This window comes from Dendropsophus ebraccatus, chromosome 3 (genome assembly GCF_027789765.1).
Source record: "Dendropsophus ebraccatus isolate aDenEbr1 chromosome 3, aDenEbr1.pat, whole genome shotgun sequence".
Classification (NCBI taxonomy): domain Eukaryota; kingdom Metazoa; phylum Chordata; class Amphibia; order Anura; family Hylidae; genus Dendropsophus; species Dendropsophus ebraccatus.
The window spans coordinates 186,886,667-186,914,548 of NC_091456.1; the positions used below are offsets into that span (position 1 = coordinate 186,886,667).

Consider the following 27,882-nt stretch of genomic DNA (forward strand, 5'->3'; position numbering starts at 1 on the left):
GTCCCCAAGGACTTAAGAATTTAGTCCTTACAAAAAAAAATGGCAAGAGGACCTAGGTCGTATATTAACACAGGATCAATGGGACATAGTATATAGTATTCTATCAAGAGTCTCACACTGTATTGGACACTTGGAAGCATCCCGCAAATTATACCGTTGGTATAGGACACCATACAAGCTAGCAAAAATCTTCCCAAATATGCCCCCGGTATGTTGGAGGTGCCATGAGAGTATGGCACTCTGCTTGATATATAGTGGGAATGACATTTAATTAAGATATTCTGGTCCCAAATGGAAGGATCTTATAGGAAGCATACTTGGTTACCCATTATACTGGGGCCCAGGTTTAGCATTGATTCCAATGGACACAGATAATATTCCACTTTGAGATATGGTAATAGTGATGCATGTAGTAATGGCAGCAAGAAGTAGCATAGCCGGAAGATGGAAATCTAGCGAAGTTCCATCCATACTAGAGGTTATAACTAGGGTACAACACAATTATAAAATGGAATCTACAATAGCTGTAGGAACAAATGGGATTTTAAGACCCCATAGATGTTGGCAAAAATGGTGTAAGTACTATGCTCGACTTTACCCAAATAGAAGTTAGGAAAAGAGACATAAAACCAAGATAAAACAAGCGATGTTATGAAGAATAAGTGATGTTAAACTAAAAAGAAACATATTGAAAGTTAGTGATATATAAATAATAGGTTAACATAGGGAACTAGATGTCAAGGGGGGGGGGGGAGAATATAGATGATTGTTTATAATTGTTATGTGTTTGCTTTGTATTATGAATATAAGGTATGTACCTTATTAATGTTCATTTCTGTAAAATTGCGAAAATCAATAAAAAAATGTAAATCACAAAAAGGTTTTAATTTTTTTAAAGTCATCAGACAAAATAAAAGTCATATAAATTAGATATAGTTTTAATCATAATGACTTGAGGAACATACATAACATGTCAGTTTTACCATAGGGCAAATGGCGTAAACACAAACCCCGCAAAATGGGAAAAAATAAAAAAATCCTTTTTTCAATTTTACTGCGCAAAGATTTTTTTTCTGCTTTCTGAGCAAGAAAATGGCTTCTCCCTTTTGTGAGTTCTTTGATGTTTATAAAGATTTTGTTTTGAATGAAAACATTTCCTACAATCTGAACATGAAAATGGCTTCTCCCCTGTGTGGCTTCTCTGATGCCTAACAAGTTTTGATTTCTGAACAAAACATTTGCCACATTCTGAACATGAAAATGGCTTCTCCCCTAGGTGAGTTCTCTGATGCATAACAAGAGCTGATCTCTGAGTAAAACATTTGCCACACTCCGAACAAGAAAATGGTTTCTCCCCCGTGTGAGTTCTCTCATGTTTAACAAGATTTGATTTATGGGTAAAACCTTTTCCACATTCCAAACATGAAAATGGCTTCTCCCCCGTGTGAATCCTCTGATGGTTAACAAAATTTGATTTATTAGTAAAACCTTTCCCACATTCCGAACATGAAAATGGCTTCTCCCCTGTGTGAGTTCTCTTATGCGCAACAAGAACCGATCTCTGAGTAAAACATTTCCCACACTCGGAACATGAAAATGGTTTTTCCCCTGTGTGAGTTCTCTTATGCGCAACAAGAACTGATCTATGAGTAAAACATTTCCCACATTCTGAACATGAAAATGGCTTCTCCCCTCTGTGACTTCTTTGATGGATAACAAGTTCTGATCTCTGAGTAAAACATTTCCCACACTCCGAACATGAAAATGGTTTCTCCCCTGTGTGAGTTCTCTGATGGTCAACAAGATTTGATTTATGAATAAAACCTTTCCCACATTCCGAACATGAAAATGGTCTCTCCCCTGTGTGAGTTCTCTGATGGTAAACAAAATTTGATTTATGAGTAAAACCTTTCCCACACTCCGAACATGAAAATAGCATCTCCCCCGTGTGGGTTCTCTGATGCCTAACAAGTTCTGATTTCTGATAATAAAACTTGCCACATTCCGAACATGAAAATGGCTTCTCCCCTGTGTGAGTTCTCTTATGCGTAACAAGCACTGATCTCTGAGTAAAACATTTCCCACACTCCGAGCATGAAAATGGTTTCTCACCTGTGTGAATTTTTTGATGGCGAAGAAGATTTGATTTCTCAGTAAAACATTTTCCACAATCTGAACATGAAAATGGCTTCTCCCCTGTGTGAATTTTTTGATGTGTAACAAGCTTTGATTTCTGAGTAAAACATTTCCTACATTCTGAACATGAAAATGCCTTCTCCCCTGTAAGAGATTTTTTGTGGGTACAGCATGAGGGTGTATCTGGGATAGTGGACGGCTCCTCATATGTATCTTGTGTGATATGATCCTCGGAGGAGATCTGATGTTCCCCTGAGCTCCTGGTAGAATCATCTGCAAAGGAGAAAACACCATTTCTCTTATTTCCCAGTAATAGAAGCTTAAAACATATTGCAGACATGGAAAGTTACTCTTTTTTATGTAACATAATAAGAATGATCAGATCTGTTCCCATCCACAGGAAGTGCCAGGGAGAAGAATCTAAAAGGCCGGGTAGATGACGTCCTTAGTAGTAAAAGTAACAGAAACTCTTCTCAAGTGAAAAAAAGGACTATTGACCCCCTACATACCGATCACCAGGCCCGGATTGGTAATCTGGCAAGGCGGGCAAATGCCCGCTGGGCTGGCCAGATTACCAGTCCGTGGGCCGCATAATGAAAAAAATAAATAAATAAAAAAATCACCGCTGCGGCCCGCTCCTGACGTGCTCCTCCAATCCAATCAACGTGGGGCCGCAGCGGCCCCTCGTTGATTGGCGGAGCACATCAGGAGCGTGCCAGCCGGGTCCAGATGAGAGGGCTGCGGTGGCGGAAGGGGGCTGCGGTGGTGTGTCTTCCCCCAAGTGGCGAGAGCCGCAGACGTGCCGCGCGCAGGTGTGTCTTCCCCCAAGTGGCGAGAGCCGCAGACGTGCCGCGCGCAGGCACGTCTGCAGCCACCTCCACCAGGCCCCCAGCGGTGACGTCACTTCCCTGACGCGCCGCTGAGGACCTGGAGAAGAGAGAGGAGAGCCGCCGCCGCCGTGGACGGAAGATCCAGCCGAGGAAGAAGCTGCTGGGAACGAGGTGAGGTGAGAATGTTTGTTTGTTTTTTTTTGTTTTTTAACCCCTTCATATGTGGCTGGCCATGGGGGGGGGGCTGTTCTATATGGGAGGGGGATGCAGGGGGCTATTCTATACTGGGGGATGGACAGAGGGGGCTATTCTATATGGGAGGGGGATGCAGGGGGCTATTCTATACTGGGGGATGGACAGAGGGGGCTATTCTATATGGGAGGGGGATGCAGGGGGCTATTCTATACTGGGGGATGGACAGAGGGGGCTATTCTATATGGGAGGGGAATGCAGGGGGCTATTCTATATGGGTGATGGACGGGGGGGGGATGCAGGGGGCTATTCCATACGGGAGGGGGATGCAGGGGGGCTATTCTATATGGGTGATGGACGGGGGGGGGCTATTCTATATGGGAGGGGGATGGACAGGGGGGGCTATTCTATATTGGAGGGGGATGCAGGGGGGCTATTCTATATGGGTGATGGACGGGGGGGGCTATTCTATATGGGGGAATGCACAGGGGGCTATTCTATATGGGAGGGGGATGGACAGGGGGGGCTATTCTATAATGGAGGGGGATGCAGGGGGCTATTCTATATGGGAGGGGGATGCAGGGGGGCTATTCTATATGGGAGGAGGATGGACAGGGGGGGCTATTCTATATTGGAGGGGGATGCAGGGGGGCTATTCTATATGGGGGGATGCAGGGGGGCTATTCTATATGGGGGGATGCAGGGGGGCTATTCTATATGGGAGGGGGATGCAGGGGGGTTATTCTATATGGGAGGGGGATGCAGGGGGGTTATTCTATATGGGAGGGGGATGCAGGGGGCTATTCTATATGGGAGGGGGATGCAGGGGGGGCTATTCTATATGGGGGGATGCAGGGGGGGCTATTCTATATGGGGGGATGCAGGGGGGGCTATTTTATATGGGGGTAATGTACAGGAGGGGGGTATGTAGGAGGGGGGCTATTCTATATGGGGGGATGCACGGGGGAGCTATTCTATATGGGGGAATGTACAGGGGGGCTATTTTATATGGGGGGGATGTACAGGAGGGGGACTATTCTATATGAGGGGATGCAGGGGGGCTATTCTATATGGGGGATGGACAGGGGGGGCTATTCTATATGGTGGGATGCAGGGGGGGTTATTCTATATGGAGGGATGCAGGGGGGGTTATTCTATATGGAGGGATGCAGGGGGGCTATTCTATATGGGGAAATGCACAGGGGGGCTATTCTATATGGGGGGAAGTACCGTGGGGGGGCTATTCTATTTGGGGGGATGTATAGATGAGGATGTTGCTGGAGCAAGAAGCCTAAAATGTCTGTCTGGCAGATCCCATGGAGATAAGTCATGGCCAGAGAAGCCTTCATGATGGCCGGAGCCAGATGGAGAAGAAAAGGAAAAGTGGACGTCTCTTCATGCAGAGAAGACGCCTACTGTGAGTGACAGGATGTAATTGCACTATAATCACTAAGGGTCTGTTTACACAGAAAGATTATCTGACAGATTATCTGCCAAAGATTTGAAGCCGAAGCCAAAGCCAAGAATGGATTTAAAAAGAGGAAAAATCTCAGGCTTTCCTTTATGACCTGATGTCTGTTTATAGTCTGTTTTTGGCTTTGGCTTCAAATCTTTGGCAGATAATCTTTCTGTGTAAATGGTCCCTTATAAGGTCTTCAGAACATTTATACAGCTGGGATCTACCTCAGTATCAGGGGTGTCACACTTCGGCCCTCCAGGTGTTGCAAAACTACAATTCTCATCATGCTTTAGCTGTCCAGCCATGATGGGATTTGTAGTTCTGTAACAGCTGGAGGGACAGAGTGTGACACCTGTGTTCTGGGAGAATATTGGTCTTTATATAGTGGCTGTTATTTGGTGCCAGTATAGTGGTATTGTCCAGTCACTGTATGGTGAGAGTAGTGGGCATGGTGTGATGGTATTACTCGTATTATTGGTAATATTAGTGTTTTATATAGTGGATTATATTCAGTCACATTGTAGCGGTATTAGTCATTATGTGGTGGTAATGGCTCATGGTGAGGTGGTATTATTTGTTACTTATATACTGGTAGTATTGGAATATTGGTGGGTTTGCTTAGTAACAGTATGGCAGTAACGTGTACAGTATGGGGATAATATTTGCTTACTGGTGTTATTAACTATGACAGTGTTATCATGCAAAGGAAATTCTTACCTATGTTACCATTATATATGCTAAAATTTGTCCTGGGGCCCTACTTAGATAGGTAGATAGGAGATAGATAGATAGATAGATAGATAGATAGACAGATGGGAGATAGATAGATAGATAGATAGATAGATAGATAGATAGATGATAGATAGATAGATAGATAGATATCCAGTAGGAAATGGCTATCTAGCAGCTTATTATGTAGCTTTGATTACACATGAGATCACAACCAGCAGACACATTATGATAATTAAACCTTACTACTTATACCGCCATTATATGGAGTGCAGATTTAGTGAGGATAAAAGGGATTTAAAAAATATAGTAACTTTTGTCCAAAAACAGCACCTCCCCTGTCCTCAGACTGTGTGTGGTATTACAGCTTGGCTCCATTCACTTAAATGGAACTGAGCTGCAATACCTCACACAAACTGAAGAAGAGTCTGGCGCTGTTTCTGGAAGAAGGTGGCCATGTTTTTCTCCTATAAAGGGAATCTGTGAGGTCCGTACCAGGTCTAGGGCTATAAATCTCAGCAGACAGGTGTGAGGAGATATCACTGACCTTTAGTCCAGTGTAAACTTATATAATTGTCCTTTTCATTTCCAACTAAAGTTTCACAACAGCAGCCGCAGCAGCAGCAGCACCCTATACGTCCATCAGTCAGAGCAGGAAGGGGCGGGGCAGAAGGTGCTGCTGTGGCTCCACCTCTGTGACACTTCAGCTGGTAATGAAAAGAATAATTATAGAGGTTTACAATGGACTAAAGATCCAGTCCCTGATCTGTACGCTGGGATCTACAGCTCTGTACCTGGAATAGACCCCACAGGTTCCCTTTAAGGGCACGTTCATACCTAATCCAATGCGGATTTGATGCTTCTGATTTAATCAGTTGAAATGAATGCATAAATATGCCACATCAAATCCGCAGCAGATTATGTTATATCATTATTTTTAGGTGCTGATGGTGGGTTCACATGTTTAAGGGAGTAGTGGGGACATGGCTAAATAAAGCAGAATTGAAGCAGTATGTGGGCTGCTGGGGTTTGATTGCCAGGGCTGATTTTAAGTCCCAGTCCGGCCCTGCCGATAACCCGCAGGACCCCAACCAGCATGGCGTCACTGGGGCAGATCACGACTTTTTCTCTCATTTTCTGCATAAGTCACGTGGTGCAGTGACGTCACCGACCCGGCCGGCCTCTGGCTACATACGTCCTTGGTAAGTGTTCAGAGCCTTCCACACAGCTCTCTGGATGACCCTCCCCGAACCAAGGGACGTCACAGCCACAAAGGGCAAAGTATTACTTCTGTTATTCTGGAGTTGCCGTCAGTTTCTGTATAAGATATAATATATTGGGAGAATATAGGGCCAAACCGTCTACGCTGAATAGTGGTGGAAATAAAGGGCCGTGAGGTCTTGTCGGAGGCCTTTCCTGCATCTACACTAAGTATAATGGTCAAAGGTCATGAGGGGTCACAAACTCGATCATTAAAAAAGTCTTTACTCTACTAACAAGCCCTCTATAATTTCAGCGCTCGCTCCGCACTACTTTGTGTTTGGGCTCTCTTTTTGAACAAAGAAAAGACCCAATATCTCCACAAAGGGAACATGGACAGCGGTTCGGTGGTATGTATAACGCTAACCGGTGACTGAGGAGAATGTGTGACTGTTCTCTGCATTTAGTGGTCACTACTCACCTGGGCGGTTACCTGTAGTGATGTCCCCCTTATACTGCTCATCACTGCTGTCATCTGTCTTCTCTTCTTCTTTCATCATCCTCATATCTGTAATATCAATAGGGTTCACATTTTTCCTTGTAGTGATGTCCATCATATACTGCTCATTACTTCTTATACTTGTCTCTACTTCTTCTGAAGTTATGTCTCTATCATTAATAGAGTTCAGATCCTTCCCTGTAGTATTTTCCTCCTTATACTGCTCATCACTGCTGTCATCTGACTCTGGAGCATTAATATTGTTTACATCTTCAACCTGATTCATAAGATGAGAGAGAAATATTGTAAAAGTCATCAGACAGTAGGAGAAGTCAGGTGGGATGTACAGATCATAGGGAACATCTCCATCTACCTGATCCTGTGGAAGAAGAGGACGGGGACATCTCTCTGGTGCTGTTCTCTTACTGGATCTGACTGGAGGGAACACATACAGAGACTGAATTCATTCTTTCCATCCAGATAATACAGAGAGGAGGTGTGTATATAGTCCTGTCTATTACCTGCTGATGGGAGGGGCTGCTGATCCTCCAGCATCACATCCTTGTACTGATCCTTGTGTCCTTCTACATACTCCCACTCCTCCATGGAGAAATAGACCGCCACGTCCTGACACCTTATAGGAACCTGACACACACAATGATCACACAGTCATCCCCCCACCCCTCCAGTGGTGTTACTGTATAATGTCCCAGCATTCCCAGCAGCCACAGTCTCACCTCTCCACTCAGCAGCTCCACCATCTTGTTGGTGACTTCTAGGATCTTCTCTTCCTCCATTTCCTCATGTATCAGGGGCCCCAGGATTGGGCTCAGGGTTCTTCCCCATCCTTCACACCCAGGGGCCCCACAGCGCCCACTAGAGGACTTCTTCACTACTGTGTAATCCTGTGTATGGAGAGACACATTACTATAAGAGATGAGCGAATAATGAAATATTCGATAATTAGAAATTAGATTTGAATAGCTCCCGATATTCGAACGAATATCGAATACCATTATAGTCTATGGGAGAAAAATCCTTGGGACCTGGAAATCAATATTCGATCACTAGGAGGTCACCAAGTGCACAATGACACCTCAGGAAATGATGCCAACACTTCTGGATGCATATGGGACAGCAGGGGAAGCAAGCCTGGGGTCATCTAACACTAGTGATGAGCCAACATCCCAATTTTCCCAAGTGTGCGCCTAAGATTCACGAACAAATTATGAACGTAAAATAGAAGCGTACGTTTCGGTCTAGCAGTACACACTTGCGTACGTATCAGGTCAGGTGCAGTGTAAAATACGTAATAACGAAAATTAACGATATCTTGCTACTATTGATTTGTAGTTAACAGGCATTATCCCACACTCACAGTATACAGCAGTATACATAATTGTTTTTTTAAATAATAAAATTAAAGGGCTGGTCAACGCCTTTACAGGACAGACGGCGCAAATCAGTAGTAGCAAGATAACAGCTATTATCCCACACTCACAGTATACAGCTGTATACACTTTGGGGGACATTTATTAAGTCCGGCGTTTTTTACGCCGGACTTATAAATGTCCCCGCATCTCCGGGGATTCATGTAGAGGCGGACTGCCTCTACATAAATCCCGTGCGCTCTGGTGAGCACCGCCGAAAACCTACGCCAGCTGAGGACTGGAGTAGGTTTTCGGCGTATCTTTTTGCGGAACGGATGGTGAACCGCGCAGACTCTGAGTCCGCCCCCTTCACACCCCCTCCCCCCCGGGCGGAAAGTGCCGATTTGCGAATATTTTATTCGCAAATCGGCCATTTGCGAATAAAATATTGCGCAAATCTGCAATTTCTGCCGAAGACTCCCAGAACGCCCGATGATACATGTCCCCCTATCAGTAGATGTCTGAACACACTGCCTGTCTCACAACAACTTTTAAATATATGGTTTTTATACTTTTAGCGCTAACAAGAGCTTTTGGGGGTTCCTCCCTACTAGACATGAGCGGATAGTGACATAGTCGATTCGATTCAAATAGCTCCTGATATTCAAACAAATATTGAATCCCATTATAGTCTATGGGAGAAAAATCCTTGGGACCTGGAAAACAAGATTCGACGAATTGGAGGTCACCAAATCCATAAAGACATCTTTAGAAAGTGATGCAAACACCTCTGGAATGCATCTGGGGAAGCAGTATTACAGGGCACGGTATTACCGGCAATAGCGATCCCCGGCAATAATACCGCTCCCTGTAATAGTTAATATTTAGTTAATAAAGCACATTTTCGTTCTAAGAAAGCTATTTTCGTTGTACACGCACATTTACATTATTTCCTATGGGAAAATACTGCTCGGTTCTCAAACTGCCTCCCTGAACCAATTAAGTTTGAGAACCGAGGTACCACTGTATATATATTTATTTACTTACAGTATATTTAATTGCAAAAGCATTTGTTTTAATTATGCTATTGTACAACGAAAATAGCTTTCTTAGAACAAAAATTTGCTTTATTAAATTAAATATTAAAGGGGTCTTCCAGGGAAAATCAATAATTTAGCAAAGGAAAGGGTTAACCAAAGTTAGCATCCATCATCACTCCGCAGAACCTCCCCCCCCCGGGTCAGCAATGCCGACCGAGTCCCCGGAGGGGATGCGGCGGGCGGCATTACTTCATTCATAGCTACCAGACACCCGGCTGCCCGCCGCATCCCCTCCCCCCAGGGACTCAGGGTCGCCATCGGTGGGGAAGTAATGTGTATCGGCTGCTGATCCCCCCCGGCCCCCCCTCACTGTGTCCCTGTCAGAGATCTCACCCCCACCCCCGGAGCGTGCTGCTGGTCCCGATCTCTCCACTGGTCTCAAGCACCTGTACTCAGCTGACAGGTTCTGTGTGAGTGAGGCAGGAGAGATTTCTTGCTCTGTACACAGCGCCTGTCAGCTGAGTACAGGTGCTTCAGACCAGTGCTGAGATCGGGGCCAGCAGCACGCTCCGGGGGGTGGGGGTGAGATCTCTGACAGGGAGGAAGGGGCCGGGGGGGATCAGCAGCCGACAAACATTACTTCCCCACCGATGCCGACCCTGAGTCCCTGGGGGGAGGGGATGCGGCGGGCATCCGGGTGTCTGGTAGCTATGAATGAAGTAATGCCGCCCGCCGCATCCCCTCCGGGGACTCGGTCGGCATTGCTGACGCGGGGGGGGGGGGGGGGGGATTCTGCGGAGTGATGATGGATGCTAGACCCCGCATTTTCCTGCTGTAGTGCAGTGCCGGCCCATGTAACTGGTGACCGGAACTGAGCCCGACGACCCCTGATAATTTACTGCAGCCTCGGGGGACCCCCACTCTGAAGCGTGTGGGGATGCAGAGCACTGAACCCTGATTGGCTACACGCTACCAAGCCCGTCAGGGTTCAGTGCTCTGCTGCTAATGAGACGGAGAGCGTCGCCGGCCGGGTGGTGACGTCACCGGACCGGAAGGAGAAGAGGATCCGAGCCACAAGCTGCAAGATCACGTGACCGGACCGGAGATCTCCTTGGGGGGCCAATAAACAACAGGTAAGTATATTAGGAAAGGGTTAACCTTGGTTAACCCTTTCCTTTGCTAAATTATTGATTTTCCCTGGAATACCCCTTTAAGTATTAAATGGAGCTGTATTAATGCCGGGAATCGCTATTTCCGCTAATACCGTTCCCTGTAATACTGCTTCCCTGCTTTCCCACGGAGAATAAACTTTATTAAAAAAGCTTAACAATTGTTTAGCTGTTTTAGTAAAGTTAATTTAGATTTGATTATTCAAACACATATTTGATCGAACTCGAATCTTTCGAACAGTGCAGTATTCGATTGAATAGCTATTCGATTGAATAGCTATTCGCTCATCTCTACTCCCTACCTAACTTCACCTAAAAGCTCTCTCCCCCTGGTGTACAGTCTGTCCCTCTCTAGCTCCAACCAGCAAGTGACACAAATCTGAAATCACTATTCTTATATTCAGGAGGTGACATAGTTTAGCCAGCCAATCACAGCTAGAGGTTTTTTTTTTTTTTTTACGTCCTGCCTATTCCTAGTGCCTGTCCCTCTCCCCTGCATGTTTATCTGCTGAAAAAAAGTGCCAGGGGGGTTGGAGGGTGAATCGAATTTTAACTGCATTGGCGTTCGAATATTCAAACACATTCAAATAGCGTACTATTCGATCGAATAGTATTCACTCATCACTAATTACTATCACTCCATCCATTCCCAGAATCCCTCACCTCTCCAGTCCTATCCATCTGTTATTCCATAGATAAGACTGATATCATGATGACATCACTCCCAGAATCCCTCACCTCCCCAGTCCTATCCATCTGTTATTCCATAGATAAGAATGATGTCATGATGACATCACTCCCAGAATCCCTCACCTCTCCAGTCCTATCCATCTGTTATTCCATAGATAAGAATGATGTCATGATGACATCACTCCCAGAATCCCTCACCTCCCAGTCCTATCCATCTGTTATTCCATAGATAAGAATGATGTCATGATGACATCACTCCCAGAATCCCTCACCTCCCCAGTCCTATCCATCTGTTATTCCATAGATAAGAATGATGTCATGATGACATCACTCCCAGAATCCCTCACCTCTCCAGTCCTATCCATCTGTTATTCCATAGATAAGAATGATGTCATGATGACATCACTCCCAGAATCCCTCACCTCCCCAGTAAGCAGGAAGAGTATGTGTAGGGTGAGGGTTATTATCCTCTCGGCCATCTTGTCTCTGTCTCTCTCCATGGTTGATGGGTCGGTCTCTTATATAGAAGATATCAGCAGAGGATCCTGGAGAGATGAATAGAAAGTAGAGGATACAATGGATAATAAAGAATGGGAAGAAAAAGTACAACTTGTCCGGCAAACAACAAACCCGGCACAGCGATAAGTGACAATGCATGACATCCCAAGTGAACCCCCTGGAGGCCGGACTGATCTCACACTGCTTGTGCAAGGAAGGAAGAGAGTCCATAGGGGGCTGGGACCGGCACAGACATCCTCTTTCCTGACACACTGAGCTGGAGTTCTGGGCTGCGGCTCCTCAGATATCCGCTCAGCCAATCAGCAGCTGAGGCCGGACAGCGCTGCACATAGCACCTGTACATAACAGCAATCCCATAGACCCCGGCTGCAGCACATCGCAGAATGCTCCCACACACCCCTGACCCCGCAGACCATCACATATCATTACTACAGACCCCTGACCCCGCAGACCATCACATATCATTACTACACACCCCCTGACCCCACAGACCATCACATATCATTACTACACACCCCTGACCCCGCAGAACATTACAAGAAAATGCCCCCAGAGAGAAGCTTACAAATTATAATATCCAGAAACTCCTCACACGGCCATTACTGTCACTTCTACCTCACAGAAAGCCCGGGACACAGACAGACCCTGCAGCTACACAGTCCTGACTGACCCTGACCGGCTGCTTCCTCACTACTGCTAGGAAACACTGGGAAACCATAAGCTCCTTCCACACAAGTCACATGGGCGTGATGTCATCAACTACATAGCATCTACTGTGTGCTTACAGGACCTGCCATGTCACAGTCATGTGATCAGTCACATGGAGGAGTCACATGATCAGGGGCTGCTGCTCAGTGTATGCAGGACTCAGCTGTGCTGGATGAGCTGAAGTGATGTGTATGCAGCAGAGCTGTGTGTGTGTGATGTGTGTGGAGCAGAGCTGTGTATGTGTGTGTTATATATGCCTGCAGCAGAGCCCTGTGTGTAATGTACATGTAGCTGAGCTGTATATGTGTAATGTACATGTAGCTGAGCTGTATATGTGTAATGTACATGTAGCTGAGCTGTATGTGTGTAATGTACATGTAGCTGAGCTGTATATGTGTGTAATGTACATGTAGCTGAGCTGTATGTGTGTGTAATGTACATGTAGCTGAGCTGTATGTGTGTAATGTACATGTAGCTGAGCTGTATATGTGTAATGTACATGTAGCTGAGCTGTATGTGTGTAATGTACATGTAGCTGAGCTGTATATGTGTAATGTACATGTAGCTGAGCTGTATATGTGTGTAATGTACATGTAGCTGAGCTGTATGTGTGTAATGTACATGTAGCTGAGCTGTATATGTGTAATGTACATGTAGCTGAGCTGTATGTGTGTAATGTACATGTAGCTGAGCTGTATGTGTGTAATGTACATGTAGCTGAGCTGTATGTGTGTAATGTACATGTAGCTGAGCTGTATGTGTGTAATGTACATGTAGCTGAGCTGTATATGTGTAATGTACATGTAGCTGAGCTGTATATATGTGTAATGTACATGTAGCTGAGCTGTATATGTGTAATGTACATGTAGCTGAGCTGTATGTGTGTAATGTACATGTAGCTGAGCTGTATGTGTGTAATGTACATGTAGCTGAGCTGTATGTGTGTAATGTACATGTAGCTGAGCTGTATGTGTGTAATGTACATGTAGCTGAGCTGTATGTGTGTAATGTACATGTAGCTGAGCTGTATATGTGTAATGTACATGTAGCTGAGCTGTATATATGTGTAATGTACATGTAGCTGAGCTGTATATGTGTGTAATGTACATGTAGCTGAGCTGTATATGTGTAATGTACATGTAGCTGAGCTGTATATGTGTAATGTACATGTAGCTGAGCTGTATGTGTGTAATGTACATGTAGCTGAGCTGTATGTGTGTAATGTACATGTAGCTGAGCTGTATGTGTGTAATGTACATGTAGCTGAGCTGTATATGTGTAATGTACATGTAGCTGAGCTGTATATGTGTAATGTACATGTAGCTGAGCTGTATGTGTGTAATGTACATGTAGCTGAGCTGTATATGTGTGTAATGTACATGTAGCTGAGCTGTATGTGTGTAATGTACATGTAGCTGAGCTGTATGTGTGTAATGTACATGTAGCTGAGCTGTATGTGTGTAATGTACATGTAGCTGAGCTGTATATGTGTAATGTACATGTAGCTGAGCTGTATGTGTACACAGTAGAGCTGTATATGTGTAATGTACATGTAGCTGAGCTGTATATGTGTAATGTACATGTAGCTGAGCTGTATATATGTGTAATGTACATGTAGCTGAACTGTATATATGTGTAATGTACATGTAGCTGAGCTGTATGTGTGTAATGTACATGTAGCTGAGCTGTATGTGTGTAATGTACATGTAGCTGAGCTGTATATGTGTAATGTACATGTAGCTGAGCTGTATGTGTACACAGTAGAGCTGTATATGTGTAATGTACATGTAGCTGAGCTGTATATGTGTAATGTACATGTAGCTGAGCTGTATGTGTGTAATGTACATGTAGCTGAGCTGTATGTGTGTAATGTACATGTAGCTGAGCTGTATGTGTGTAATGTACATGTAGCTGAGCTGTATGTGTGTAATGTACATGTAGCTGAGCTGTATATATGTGTAATGTACATGTAGCTGAACTGTATATATGTGTAATGTACATGTAGCTGAGCTGTATGTGTGTAATGTACATGTAGCTGAGCTGTATGTGTGTAATGTACATGTAGCTGAGCTGTATATGTGTAATGTACATGTAGCTGAGCTGTATGTGTACACAGTAGAGCTGTATATGTGTAATGTACATGTAGCTGAGCTGTATATGTGTAATGTACATGTAGCTGAGCTGTATGTGTGTAATGTACATGTAGCTGAGCTGTATGTGTGTAATGTACATGTAGCTGAGCTGTATGTGTGTAATGTACATGTAGCTGAGCTGTATGTGTACATAGTAGAGCGGACTACTAGGATGGGAAGAAAATTAGAGGAACCAGGTGGAGAAAGGGTTTCTGGAGTATCCTTGATCCCTAGAAGACAATCCCAACCTAGATTGTCTGTAACCACAGCAGGTTGTCCATAACCACCTCCAGATTACCCGTAACCACCCTAGACTGTCCGTAACCACCCCGCATTACCTGTAATCTTATTTTTTTTATTTTAGTAACTGCGCTATTCTAATAACTGTTACTAGCTGCGGTTTTGCTCCAGCAAATTGGCACTCCTTCCATTCTGAGACCGGCTGTGTGCCCATACAATGGTTTATACCCACATATGGGGTATCGTTCTACTCAGGATTTTGTGGTACATTTTTTCTCCTGTTCCTTGTGAAATTTTGAAATTTCAAACTAAACGAACATATTATTGAAAAAAATCGAGTTTTTCATTATTATTGGCCAATTTTAAATACTTTCCTCTAATACCTGTGGGGTCAAAATGCTCATCCTACCCCAAGATGAATTCTTTTTTTTTTTATAATTGTATCTTTATTAAAGTTTTGAAATTTTTTTTTTAACAACACAAATTACATCAACATTGTAGTAATGTACAAACACAAATAAGGCATTCAAAGACCTCCAATGCGGGGGTCTAAGCTACTGGTCACAAGGTAGTTCCAGCAGGAAAACAAATATCTGGAGGATTTCAGTTCTCGTAATACAGATGCCAGTGACAAACAGACAAGACTAAAAGACAGTCAACAGGGGGAAGGGAGGGGGGGGGGGAATGGGGGATCAGAATAGGAAACAGGTGAATCGCCATCACACGAAGCCTTGTGTAGAGGAGTAGGTATCCCACGGGGACCAGATCTGTTCGAACAGGTCTGTCTTTTCATTTATCGAGGCCGTAAGATACTCTAATGAGCGTATCTCCTTAATTCGGGATACTAGGTCCACAAAGGGGGGAAGGGTCCTTTGCTTCCATTGTCGGGCGATCAGGGTCTTAGCCGCGGTTAATAAGTTCAGCAGAAGTTTGGTAGGTTTTTTTCCAAAGTTTTTGGGAGTTAGGTTCAACAGACATACTACTGGGTCATAGGGAATGGGCCGTGGAAATATCGCCGAAAAGTTATTACAGAAAGCCCTCCAATATTCTTTAACAACTGGGCATGTCCAAAATAGGTGATAGAGAGAGCCCACGGCCTGGAGACACCTCCAACAAACCGGGGATATGCTCGCATTCAGTTTGTGTAAAAGCTCTGGGGTGTGGTACCATGTCATAAGCAACTTATATTGGGTCTCTTTATATGTTACACATATGGAGGAGGTGGCTGCTCTATCCCAGATAATTTTCCAGCATTCCGGAGATATCTCCTTCCCTAGAGCTGTTTCCCACCTATCCATATACTTATGTCGGACAGGGCTATCGTCTCCCGGGGATCCTAGTATTTTATAGATATCTGAGATTAAGCCTTTGGCAGATGGGCCCGTTCTAACCCGCTGCTCGAACGCTGTTGGCCTTGAGACCGTAGTGGTGCCTATGCACGTTCTCATGTAGTGCTGTAGCTGCAAGTAAGTATACCGCTCAGAGGAGGGCAGGTTATACTTATCAGCCAATTCTGCAAAGGGTAACAGCGTGCGGGTAAGCGGGTTAACCACGTCAGCAAATTGGAAAAGTTTTCTCCCCCCCCAAATCCGAACAACCCCTGACTCAAGGCCTGGGGCAAATGCCGGATGAAGCAAAAAAGAGGCTAATGGAGGGGCGGAGGATACAAGACTAAATTTAGATATGCAAGTAGCCCATACCGATTTAGTAAAGGCGATGGGGCCTAGTAGGTGAGTTGTAGGGGAAAGAGGAGGGGTCCGATGCCAAAGCAGGGTGTTAGGGTGCATAGGTGCCAGCCACCGCTTCTCAATCTCCGTCCATTTATTGTAGGCGTGGTATCTGGCCCAAGAGACCACATGTCTCAGGTGAGCAGCCCAGTAGTAGTGAATGAGATTAGGGACGGCCAAACCTCCCTGTAATTTGCTAGACATCATAACCGACTTAGGTATTCTGTGACGTTCGCCACCCCAGATAAACTGAAATATGGCGGTTTGGAGAGACCTAAGTTCACGCAACGGTACTTTTACAGGTAATGTCTCAAAGTAATATAGTATCTTAGGTAAAATAGTCATTTTAATTGCCGCAACTCGACCCAGGAAGGAGATATAATGATCTTTCCACTTAGTGAGCAAAGTTCTAATATCTTTGAACAAACCAGGATAGTTGGCTGAGTATAGCGAGCCATATGATGGCGCCAGCCTAATGCCTAAGTATCGTATAGAAGTGGAAGACCACCTGTATTTAAAGTTAGCGCTCAAAGTTTTAAGAATCGGGTCAGGTATATTTAGGGGCATTGCTTCAGTTTTAGACGTGTTCACTTTATAGCCTGACACCAGACCAAATGTATCCAGCAGATTCCTCAGAACGGGGAGGGTGACATGCAAATTCGTCAGTGTGAGGAGTACGTCATCTGCAAATAACATTATCTTGAATTCCTTACCCCGAATGTTCACCCCCGCAATATCTCTATTATTCCTAATGGCCGCCGCCAGGGGCTCTATACAAAGAACAAATAACAACGGAGATAGGGGACAGCCCTGGCGGGTGCCATTGGAGAGAGAGAACGTCCCAGAGTGGTGGTGGGCAGACTTAATAGATGCAGTCGGCCTAGAGTAGAGGCCCATGATGGCTTTTAGAAAAGGGCCAGAAAAGCCAAAGTGTTGAAGGGTTTCAAAAAGAAAAGGCCAGCCCAAACGATCAAATGCCTTTTCAGCATCAAGGCTGAGCAGCAAGGCTTGATCCGATTGCAGATTAATCGCATCCACTATGTCTGCTGCCCTTCGAGTATTATCTGCCCCCTGCCGTCCAGAGACAAAGCCCACCTGATCTGCATCTACTAGGGAGGGTAGCCAATAGCTGAGGCGATTAGCCAGGATTTTGGTAAATAGTTTCAAGTCGGCGTTTAGCAATGCTATAGGCCTATAACTAGCGCAATCATGTGGGTCTTTGTCTGGCTTAGGGAGCAAGGTAATAAGGGAATGAAGCATATTAGATGGTATTTCAGCGCCCCCAAAGAAGGAATTAAAGAGATGGACCAGGCGCGGGACTAATTCCACAGCATAAACCTTGTAATAAAGATAGGTAAAACCGTCTGGACCTGGCGATTTGCCCGTTGGGAGAGATTTCAGGACCTCTTCCAACTCCTCCGAAGTAATTGGGGTATTGAGGTCAGTCAGGGCTTCCGTGGGGAGTCTGGGTAAGTTACACTGAGCTAGGAAGTCTCCAATCTTTTGGGCCCGTTCCTCAGGGTTTATGGGCAGAGAAGATGGGAGAGAGTACAGCTGTGAGAAGTAATCAGTACAAATGGAGGCGATGTCCGCAGGGTGGAATTTAAGTGTGCCAGTACGGTCTTTTAGGGCTTGCGGAAATTGGGCAGCAGAACGCTCAGAGAGTTTACGAGCTAACAATGTGTGCGCTCTATTTCCCTTTTCATAGAACCGTTGCTTTGAGTAGAGTAGCATACGCTCCACTTTATGCATAGCTAGGTCTCGGAGGAGGGCTCGTGCTGCTACCAATTTGCGCAGGGTAGTTACTGAGGGACAGGCCACCAAAGCTGACTCTAAGCTCTTAATTTTATTTCTGGTATCTACCATTTGAGCCTGCCGGTCCTTTTTATACTTGGCGCTGAGTGCTATACAATGACCGCGGATCACAGCCTTATGGGCCTCCCACAGAACAGTTTGGGATGAGACAGAGCCTTCATTTTCTAGGAAGTATGTCGTTAGGCAGTTTTTAATGGAATCTCTAGAGATTTGATGTTTCAGGAGGGACTCATTGAGGCGCCAATGGCATTGGCGTGTAGGTGTGAGAAGGGATGCCAGAGTAATGGTCACTGGGCCATGGTCCGACCATGATATAGGGCCCATATCCGCCTCTTTAAGGAGCCGCACTACAGGGGTATTACCAAAGAAATAATCAATCCTGGTATGGGTATTATGAGGGTGTGAGAAAAAAGAGAAGGTAGCCTCAGTAGGGTGCTCAATGCGCCAAAGATCATAGAGGCCATGAAGGCGGATCAGTTTTCGAAACTCAGTGGAGAGGCGGCACTGATCAGGGGACGGAGGGTGACCAGACACTGAATGCCTGTCAGCTTTTTCAGAAAAAGGCAAGTTAAAGTCGCCCCCAACTACCAATGGCGTGGGGGGGAATTTAGCCAGGCGCTTGAGCACCCTCCTGAGGAAGGGAATTTGTAACTTATTAGGGGCATAGAGATTACATAGTATTACCGGTTTTCCTTGTATTGTACCTTCTAGGATAATATATCGCCCTCCCGGGTCAGAGATTGCGGTAGAAACTTGAAGAGGACAGGTGCGTGAAACAAGGATCGCCACCCCAGCCCTCTTACAGCCTGTGGAAGCGGAGTATACCACTGGATATTGATGTCTAGCAAAATTGAAGTTGGCAGAGGAATCAAAGTGAGTTTCTTGGACGAACGCTATGTCAGCGTGAAGGGAGCGCAATTCCTGTAGGAGCAAGCGCCTCTTTGGATTGGAATTAAGTCCCTTAACGTTCAAGGATATTAACCTAATCATTGGGAGGCAGGTAAATGATCAGTGTCTGTCGAACCAACTCACCCAGCATGTCTGATAAGGGAAACAACCCGATATGGGACGGCAGATGCCCAACGCCCAACAATAGAAGCAAACAAGCAGGCCAGACAGCGAAGAGCACCTGTAAGGGAAGGGTAGGAAACAAAAGGGAAAGGGGGTAACAAAGACACCATAAGACAGTTGACAAATGCATACATAATACAGCAGATGGGTTGGTGGCACTAGGCCAAAAACCTATGTCTAAAACACATAGGTAGGGGCTACACCCCCGGTGGGATGTTAGACAAATAGCTCTACTCATATCCATAGTGGCTAAGAGAGGACAAAAAAGAAGCCCCATGGGGGAAAGGAGGAAACCGGCAAAAAGCAAAACCAGAACGTATATCATAACAGTGAGGTTGTGGATCTCGTCCACACAGCAATATAGCTATAAACAAGAATAAGGATAAGGCCTGTAGCAACTATGATAGGAAAACATATGAAAACCTGTAACAGAGCACACAGCTCTTCGTAGCTTAATTCAGTTATGGGGGGTGGTCATTGGCACCCTGAGCGGGAGGAGGGGTCGTGCGAGAGTTCGATCTGCGTCGTTTCTGTGCAACTGGCTGCCAAACAGCTGCAGGGGGTGGTGGAGGAGGGGAGAGTGTCCAATCTACCAATTTCGGTATCGGGATCTCCAGAGATGTACAAAAGGCTGTAAGGTCCCCTAGATCTCGAAGGGTCGCTGATCTTCCATCTCTGCGTGCCACCAGGGCGAAGGGGAAATTCCATCTGTAGGTAGCCTGATGATCTCGTAGGACCGCCAGCAGAGGGCGCAGGCATCTTCTTTTTTGGAGAGTGAGCCAGGAGAGGTCTGGATAAAGTTGGACGGGCGCTCCATCAAAGTCAAAGTCTTTTAGTTGGCGAGATTTTTGCATGATACGTTCTTTCAAAGCGTAGTCGTGGACACAGCAGATGACGTCTCTTGGGAAGCCCGTAGTGGATTTGGGTCTCAGTGCCCGATGGGCCCTGTCCAGTTTGACTTTGTGGGAGGACGGCTCCCCCAGTATACTGTTAAAAATAGCCTCCAACGTCTCCTGCAAGTCCTCTTCCCGGGTGGCTTCAGGAAGGCCTCTCACACGTATGTTGTTGCGCCTACCCCTGTTGTCAAGGTCCTCAAGGTGGCGGTGCATATCATTTAGAGCGTTAGTTTGGAGGTCAACTGTATCTCGGAGCTGGGCTACATAGGAGCGAGAGTGATCATGTTGATCCTCTAAAGTCTCAACTCTGGAAGTAATATGCTGGATATCTTTCCGCAGCTCAGAGATTTCAGCTCTGCAGGCATCTTGTACTTTGGTAATAAGAGCATTAAAGTCATTTTTTGTGGGCAATTGGGACAACAAACGCTGCATATCTCTGTTGGACTGAGTATCAGGGTGAGAGGAGTCAGAATCAGAGCCTCTTTGTTGTATCCAGGAATCAGATGATAAGGCCTCAGTCCCTCCTTGTACATGCCTGTCCTTTTGTTTATGGGGGGTCTGCAACAGTTTCTGGGCCCTGGTTTTATCCCCTCTGGGTGGCTTGGGAGCAGCGGACATAGTGGGATTACAGGAGGTGATGCACAGTGCAGGGCCTGCAGGTGGTGATGAGGCCAGGTAAGAGTCACTAAAAAGATCTTGAGACCCCAGCTGTGGGTCAGTCAGAGGATGGGAGCAAGGGATGAGATTGTCCCCCTCAGGGAAGGCAGGGAGGGGAGGAGTGGGGGTGCTCAGGGGGGGTATAGAGGCGTCTAGGACCTCAGTAGGCTTGTGCTGCAGCCAGCCGCTGTTCCCCAGGGAGACTAGGGGGGTGATGGAGCCGGAACAAGATGGCGCCTGTCCCCCTCCACATGTGGTCCCTACAGTACTCACTGCTGCCGTCTCCGGTCCCAGGGGGGTTTGGGCCGGTGATGAAAGGCCGGCGGAGCTCGGGATACCGGAGCGTGGGGTAGGTAGCTGGAGACTGGAGGTCGGGCTGGAAGCTTGCAGCGGCCGATCCTCTCCTTCCCGGTCTTCAGGTGGTGCCGCGCTGCAGGGGCAAGATGGCGCCTGTTGTTTGCGGCCTACAGTCTCCTCACCCCGTTCCGCTGCAGATGCTGGAGTAACGGCAGTCCGGGCCCGCGGGGAGAGTCCGGCAGCGTCCGGAGCGCTCGAGCAAACCGCAGCCAGGAGGGAACTGGGAGTTCGGTGCTGTTCCGAGGCCGGATAACGGCGCGGCCTCCTGAGATGCGGCGGAGAGCGCCGGGGCAGAGCGGGGCTTGGCAGCAGGTACCAGTCCAGCGTCCGTTTCCCTGATTTCAGGTGGGCAGCAGGTTCGGGCTGTTGTGAGCACCTCTTGGACGTCTTCCCCATATAATTGTTGGGCAGGTGTGCTGATTATAGGACTGTTTGCTGGCTGTGTGGACGGAGCTCACCTCATGTGCGTCTGCTCACATTGGTAGCTCGCTCCGCCCCCCCCAAGATGAATTCTTTGAGGGGTGTACTTTCCAAAATGGGGTGACTTTTGGGGGGATTCTATTCTGCTGACACTACAGGGGCGCTGCTAAGGCACCTGGTGCTCAGAAACTTCTTCAGAAAAATCATGCACTGAAAATGCTAATTGGCGCTCCTTCCCTTCTGAGCCCTCCTGTGTGCCCATGCAGTGGTTTATGCCCACATATGAGGTACCATTTTACTCAGGAGAACCTGCGTTACAAATTTTTCGGGTACTTTTTTTCTCTTGTTCTTCGTGAAATTGAGAAATTTCAAACTAAACGAACATATTATTGGAAAAATTAGAGTTTTTCATTTTTACTGTCTAATTTTGAATACTTTTCTCTAACACCTGTGGGGTCAAAATGCTCATCCTACGCCAAGATGAATTCTTTGAGGGGTGTACTTTCCAAAATGGGGTGACTTATGGGGGTTTTTCTCTCTGCTGACACTACAGCGGCTCTGCTAACGCAACTGGCGCTCAGAAACTTCTTCAGCAAAATCTGCAATGGAAAAGCTAATTGGCGCTCCCTTCCTTCTGAGCCCTGCTGTGTGGCCATACAGTGGTTTACGCCCACATATGAGGTACCGTAGTACTCAAGAGAACCTGCGTTACAGATTTTAAGGTGCTTTTTCTCTCATGTTCTTCTTGAAAATTAGAAACTTTAATCTAAACGTATATATTATTGGAAAATTTAAATTTTTCCATTTTTTTTACGGCCTAATGGTGAATAGTTTCCTCCAGCCACTGTAGGGTTAAAATGCTCATTATACCCCTAGATTGATTCTTTAAGGTGTGTAGTTTCCAAAATGGGGTCACTTATGGGGGTTTCTAGTATACAAACCTAAATCAACTTAAAAAAAGAACTGGTCCCTAAAAAAATCAGTTTTGGAAACTTTCACGAAAATGTGGTAATTTGCTGATAAATTTCTAAGTCCTGTAACACCCAAAATCACTAGCATACGTTAAAGCATCACTGAGCTATAAGCACATAAAGTGAGACAGGTCAGATTTTGAAAAATGAGCCTGGTCATTAAGGCCCAAATAGGCTTGGTCTTGAAGGGGTTAAGGCCAGGACCAGGTAAAATACTGATTTAAATCACTGATCCTTATTATAACGTTTAATAAGAATGTAGTTGGATTGAAGGGTTGACAGAGAGCTTTGGGATAGCCATTGTGTGTGTTTTATTTTTCCATGTTTTTATAGCATGTTTCATCATACCGTGTGCCAGGAGACGGTTTACTACATCGACCAAAGATCTCAGCCTGCAGAGGTTGGATGTCATCTAGGAGAAGATCTACACACCTCTACAAAACTGTGCAGAATCCATAATAAATTGATATTGGAAAGATGGAATACTATGGGTGGGCAACGTATTAATGCAAAAATAATTTTGGGGGAATACCCCTTTAATATGTGGTAATCCCACTATTTCTATCCCTGCGGTTATAAATATTATACAGGAATATTCTAAAGTTCACTATAAATTGAATATTACAAAATCCTCCCTGATGCCAATTCATAAAGCTTCATCACTTACTCAATTACTTTTCTCAATTAATTTTTTTGTGGGCCGCAACTGGTATTACTTATCTAGGTATCCATCTATATCCCACTCACTAGCAAATATTGCCAAAAAACTACTTAAAGGGCGACTTCGGGGGTAGAAAAATAAAAATAAACACCAACAGACACAGATCCTATACTCAACATTTGCGTTCCCCATCAGCCCTGTTCACGTCTTTGGATCTTCTGGGTTCCTTTGGCATGAATGGGAGCGAAAAGGCAAGTTGTGTTTGTGCGCAACCGGCAGCCTTTTTATTGGCTGGATCGCATCACATGGTTTCCAGCTTGCTCAGCCAATCAGTAGCCTCAATTTTATGTCAGCTCCAAGCATTATTTATAAAACTTCTATGGAATGGAAGAAGAGCACGTGTCACGCAGCAGCTTCTACTTAGAAAGCTCAGTACTGGTGGCCCAGGAGTTCCTGGACTAGTATCTCATAATAGACCGGACAATTATTTTCTGGACCTCATCTCCATCCCATATTTGTTCTACTTTAGATGATCATATTGTTCCTGATTTTACCCTTACAATTATTGAAAGACTCATTCCTCCTATGGGAAAAACTGTTGTAGAAAGGCATTGGGTTGATCTTACTAACAGACACGTTCCCCTTTCTTTTCTTAAAGGGGTTATCCAGTGCTACAAAAACATGGCCACTTTTCCCCCTCTCTTGTCTACAGATTGGGTGGGGTTTCAAACTCAGTTCCACTGAAGTAAATGGAGCTTAATTGCAAACCGCACCTGACCTGGAAACAAGAGAGGGGGAAAGGTGGCCATGTTTTTGTAGCACTGGATAACCCCTCTTCTGGATTTCCCCACATGGATATCCTCAAATTGCATACACTGAGCAGCAGACCCTCCTCCTCCTCCATGTGACTGATCACATGACTGTGACATCATGGCAGGTCCTGGAAGCACAGGGGAAGCACACGGCTCCTGTACAGCTCTGCAGGTGGAGGGAAGGAGCTGGGGGACAGCGGGAGGATTAACCCCTTCAGGACTGAGCGGTGTTAAGTCTTATGTATGAAGTGTTTTTTCTACGGTTTCAAGCGATAATAGATGTATTACATTGTTTCATCTTCTTTCTATTCATCTCCCAACACTCCAGGATCCTCTGCTGATATCTTCTATATAAGAGACCGACCCATCAACCATGGAGAGAGACAGAGACAAGATGGCCGAGAGGATAATAACCCTCACCCTACACATACTCTTCCTGCTTACTGGGGAGGTGAGGGATTCTGGGAGTGATGTCATCATGACATCATTCTTATCTATGGAATAACAGATGGATAGGACTGGAGAGGTGAGGGATTCTGGGAGTGATGTCATCATGACATCATTCTTATCTATGGAATAACAGATGGATAGGACTGGAGAGGTGAGGGATTCTGGGAGTGATGTCATCATGACATCATTATTATCTATGGAATAACAGATGGATAGGACTGGAGAGGTGAGGGATTCTGGGAGTGATGTCATCATGACATCATTCTTATCTATGGAATAACAGATGGATAGGACTGGAGAGGTGAGGGATTCTGGGAGTGATGTCATCATGACATCATTCTTATCTATGGAATAATAGATGAATAGGACTGGAGAGGTGAGGGATTCTGGGAGTGATGTCATCATGACATCATTCTTATCTATGGAATAACAGATGGATAGGACTGGAGAGGTGAGGGATTCTGGGAGTGATGTCATCATGTCATCATTCTTATCTATGGAATAACAGATGGATAGGACTGGAAAGGTGAGGGATTCTGGGAATGGATGGAGTGATAGTAATGTGTCTCTCCATACACAGGATTACACAGTAGTGAAGAAGTCCTCTAGTGGGCGCTGTGGGGCCCCTGGGTGTGAAGGATGGGGAAGAACCCTGAGCCCAATCCCGGGGCCCCTGATACATGAGGAAATGGAGGAAGAGAAGATCCTAGAAGTCACCAACAAGATGGTGGAGCTGCTGAGTGGAGAGGTGAGACTGTGGCTGCTGGGAATGCTGGGACATTATACAGTAACACCACTGGAGGGGTGGGGGGGATGACTGTGTGACCATTGTGTGTGTCAGGTTCCTATAAGGTGTCAGGACGTGGCGGTCTATTTCTCCATGGAGGAGTGGGAGTATGTAGAAGGACACAAGGATCAGTACAAGGATGTGATGCTGGAGGATCAGCAGCCCCTCCCATCAGCAGGTAATAGACAGGACTATATACACACCTCCTCTCTGTATTATCTGGATGGAAAGAATGAATTCAGTCTCTGTATGTGTTCCCTCCAGTCAGATCCAGTAAGAGAACAGCACCAGAGAGATGTCCCCGTCCTCTTCTTCCACAGGATCAGGTAGATGGAGATGTTCCCTATGATCTGTACATCCCACCTGACTTCTCCTACTGTCTGATGACTTCTACAATATTTCTCTCACATCTTATAAATCAGGTTGAACATGGGAAAAATATTAATTCTCCAGAGACAGATGTGAGCGGTGATGAGCAGTATAAGGAGGACATCACTACAGGGATGGACCTGAACTCTATTAATGATAGAGACACAACTTCAGAAGAAGTAGAGACATATATGAGCAGTAATGAGCAGTATATGATGGACATCACTACAAGGAAACATGAGAACCCTATTGATGTTACAGTTATGATGATGATTAAAGAAGAAAAGGAGACAGATGACAGCAGTGATGAGCAGTATAAGGAGGACATCACTACAGGTAACCGCCCAGGTGAGTAGTGACCACTAAATGCAGAGAACAGTCACACATTCTCCTCAGTCACCAGCTGTAACTATTCTGTGTGGAATATTATAAGTTCTGTATCCTGTCGGCTTTCCAGCTATATAATCATTCAGCCTAAATTCTAATATATTCTAATCAGTCTCATCCTGCTGCTGCATCTATAGTGACTGTCCTCGTCTTACAGCGTACCTGTTAAAAATATTTTTTTAAGACATAAACAGGGAATGCGATCACAAGCAGTTATACAATTAAGAATTAATATGGTTAAATCACGGGGGGCGTGGCCTGGCTATGGAGGAGTAAGCACGTACCTTCTGTGAGCTCCGGCGACAGGACACCAGACAGCCTCATAAAGCACCCCAAAACGTGTGGATTACACCCCAAATGGTCGGTGGCCGCAAGAGGACCAAGGCAGGCATGAAATTATCCCAGCCCTGGCCCTCCCGGGGTAGCCTGGACCGTTTTCTCCTTTCCGCCGGTTGCAGCCTACCTGCTCGGCCTGCAGCATCCGTGACCCCCGGCTCTCGAGTGACAAGAGCGGCCGCAGCAGCAGCCGTGGATACGTCTGTAGCGGCACCACAGACAGCCTCTGCCGGCGTGGACTGCTCCCCAGCACCGGCAGAAGCGTCGGTAAGAGCCCCGGTCCCGGCCCCCTACCGTACCGGCTCCTCTGGGCCCCGGCGGCCGAATAGGACGGGACGCAGCCTGGTTTACCCATCATTCCTCCGACACTGCTCCCACAGCCCACTGGAATCGGCTACTCACCGCCGGTGATACGGGGCTTCCTGGCCCCCACCTCAGGGAAGTGGTGCCCGTCGGCCCCCTCCTCAAAGGAGCAGCGCCCTCCAGCCCCCACCTCAGTGAGACAGTGTCCCCCGGTCCCTGCATCAGGGCAGCAGCAGCATCTCTGGATCCTCACCTTAACCCAGCAGCGTCCCCTGGTCTCAGCCTCAGGGCAGCAGTGTCCCCCTGTCCCAGTCAGAGGGAAGCAGGGGTGGCCATAAACCCTGCTCCCTGTGGTAACAAAGACTGTTCTCTAGCATCAGGTCCTATCCTGGCAGCCAGCATGTTTGTCCCCTGCTGCACTTCTCTTCTCCACAACTAGAGGCAGCGATTTGCTTCAAACTAACTCTGCTACATCTGTCAACCCCATGCAGGATGATACAGATTGGGATTGGAAAGAATATATGAAATTGCTGCCCACGCGCTCAGATATGGAAAAGTTTGTGGAGCGCTTGGAAACTTCTTATAAGCAAGAACTTAATTCTCTTAAATCTGATGTGCATGCCTTGGAGGCGAAAGTTTCTGATATTGCTGCTGATCAGGACTCTTTAACCACCACAGTGGATGAGGTCCAGGCTACCCTTGCTAACCAGCAGAGGCAAATTTGTGATCTTTACAGTCTTCATGATGATGTCGAGAACCGTAGCAGACGGAATAACATCCACATCTGGGGGCTCCCTGAGGCGACCAGAGCTGCTGATCTCATCCTGTCCCTCCAGGACTTGTTTGCCTCCACACTTAAGAGCCCGCCGGGAGCAGAGTTTGAAATCGATAGGGCTCACCGCACTCTGGGTCCTATCCCCAGCGACATAAACCGACCTCGGGATGTCATC

At 46.1% G+C, this 27,882-nt stretch overlaps 2 protein-coding genes across 3 annotated transcripts in view; one reads left to right on the forward strand and one right to left on the reverse strand.

The window, feature by feature from the left end:
* Positions 1-921: 921 nt before the first annotated feature.
* Positions 922-27,882, reverse strand: part of LOC138786728 (oocyte zinc finger protein XlCOF6-like) — a 622,195-nt gene continuing 595,234 nt past the window's right edge. For both annotated transcript variants that reach the window (XM_069963739.1, XM_069963738.1), the window contains exon 6: positions 922-2,409. In XM_069963739.1, coding sequence (XP_069819840.1) covers positions 1,052-2,409 — 1,358 coding nt within the window. In that variant the 3' untranslated portion in view covers positions 922-1,051. The remainder of the gene's footprint in view (positions 2,410-27,882) is intronic.
* The window catches only part of LOC138787568 (zinc finger protein Xfin-like), a 52,984-nt gene continuing 49,960 nt past the window's right edge, over positions 24,859-27,882 (forward strand). Inside the window, exons 1-2 of the mRNA XM_069964916.1 lie at positions 24,859-25,863; positions 25,991-26,254. Of these exons, the coding sequence (XP_069821017.1) occupies positions 25,833-25,863; positions 25,991-26,254 (295 nt within the window). The 5' untranslated portion in view covers positions 24,859-25,832. The remainder of the gene's footprint in view (positions 25,864-25,990; positions 26,255-27,882) is intronic.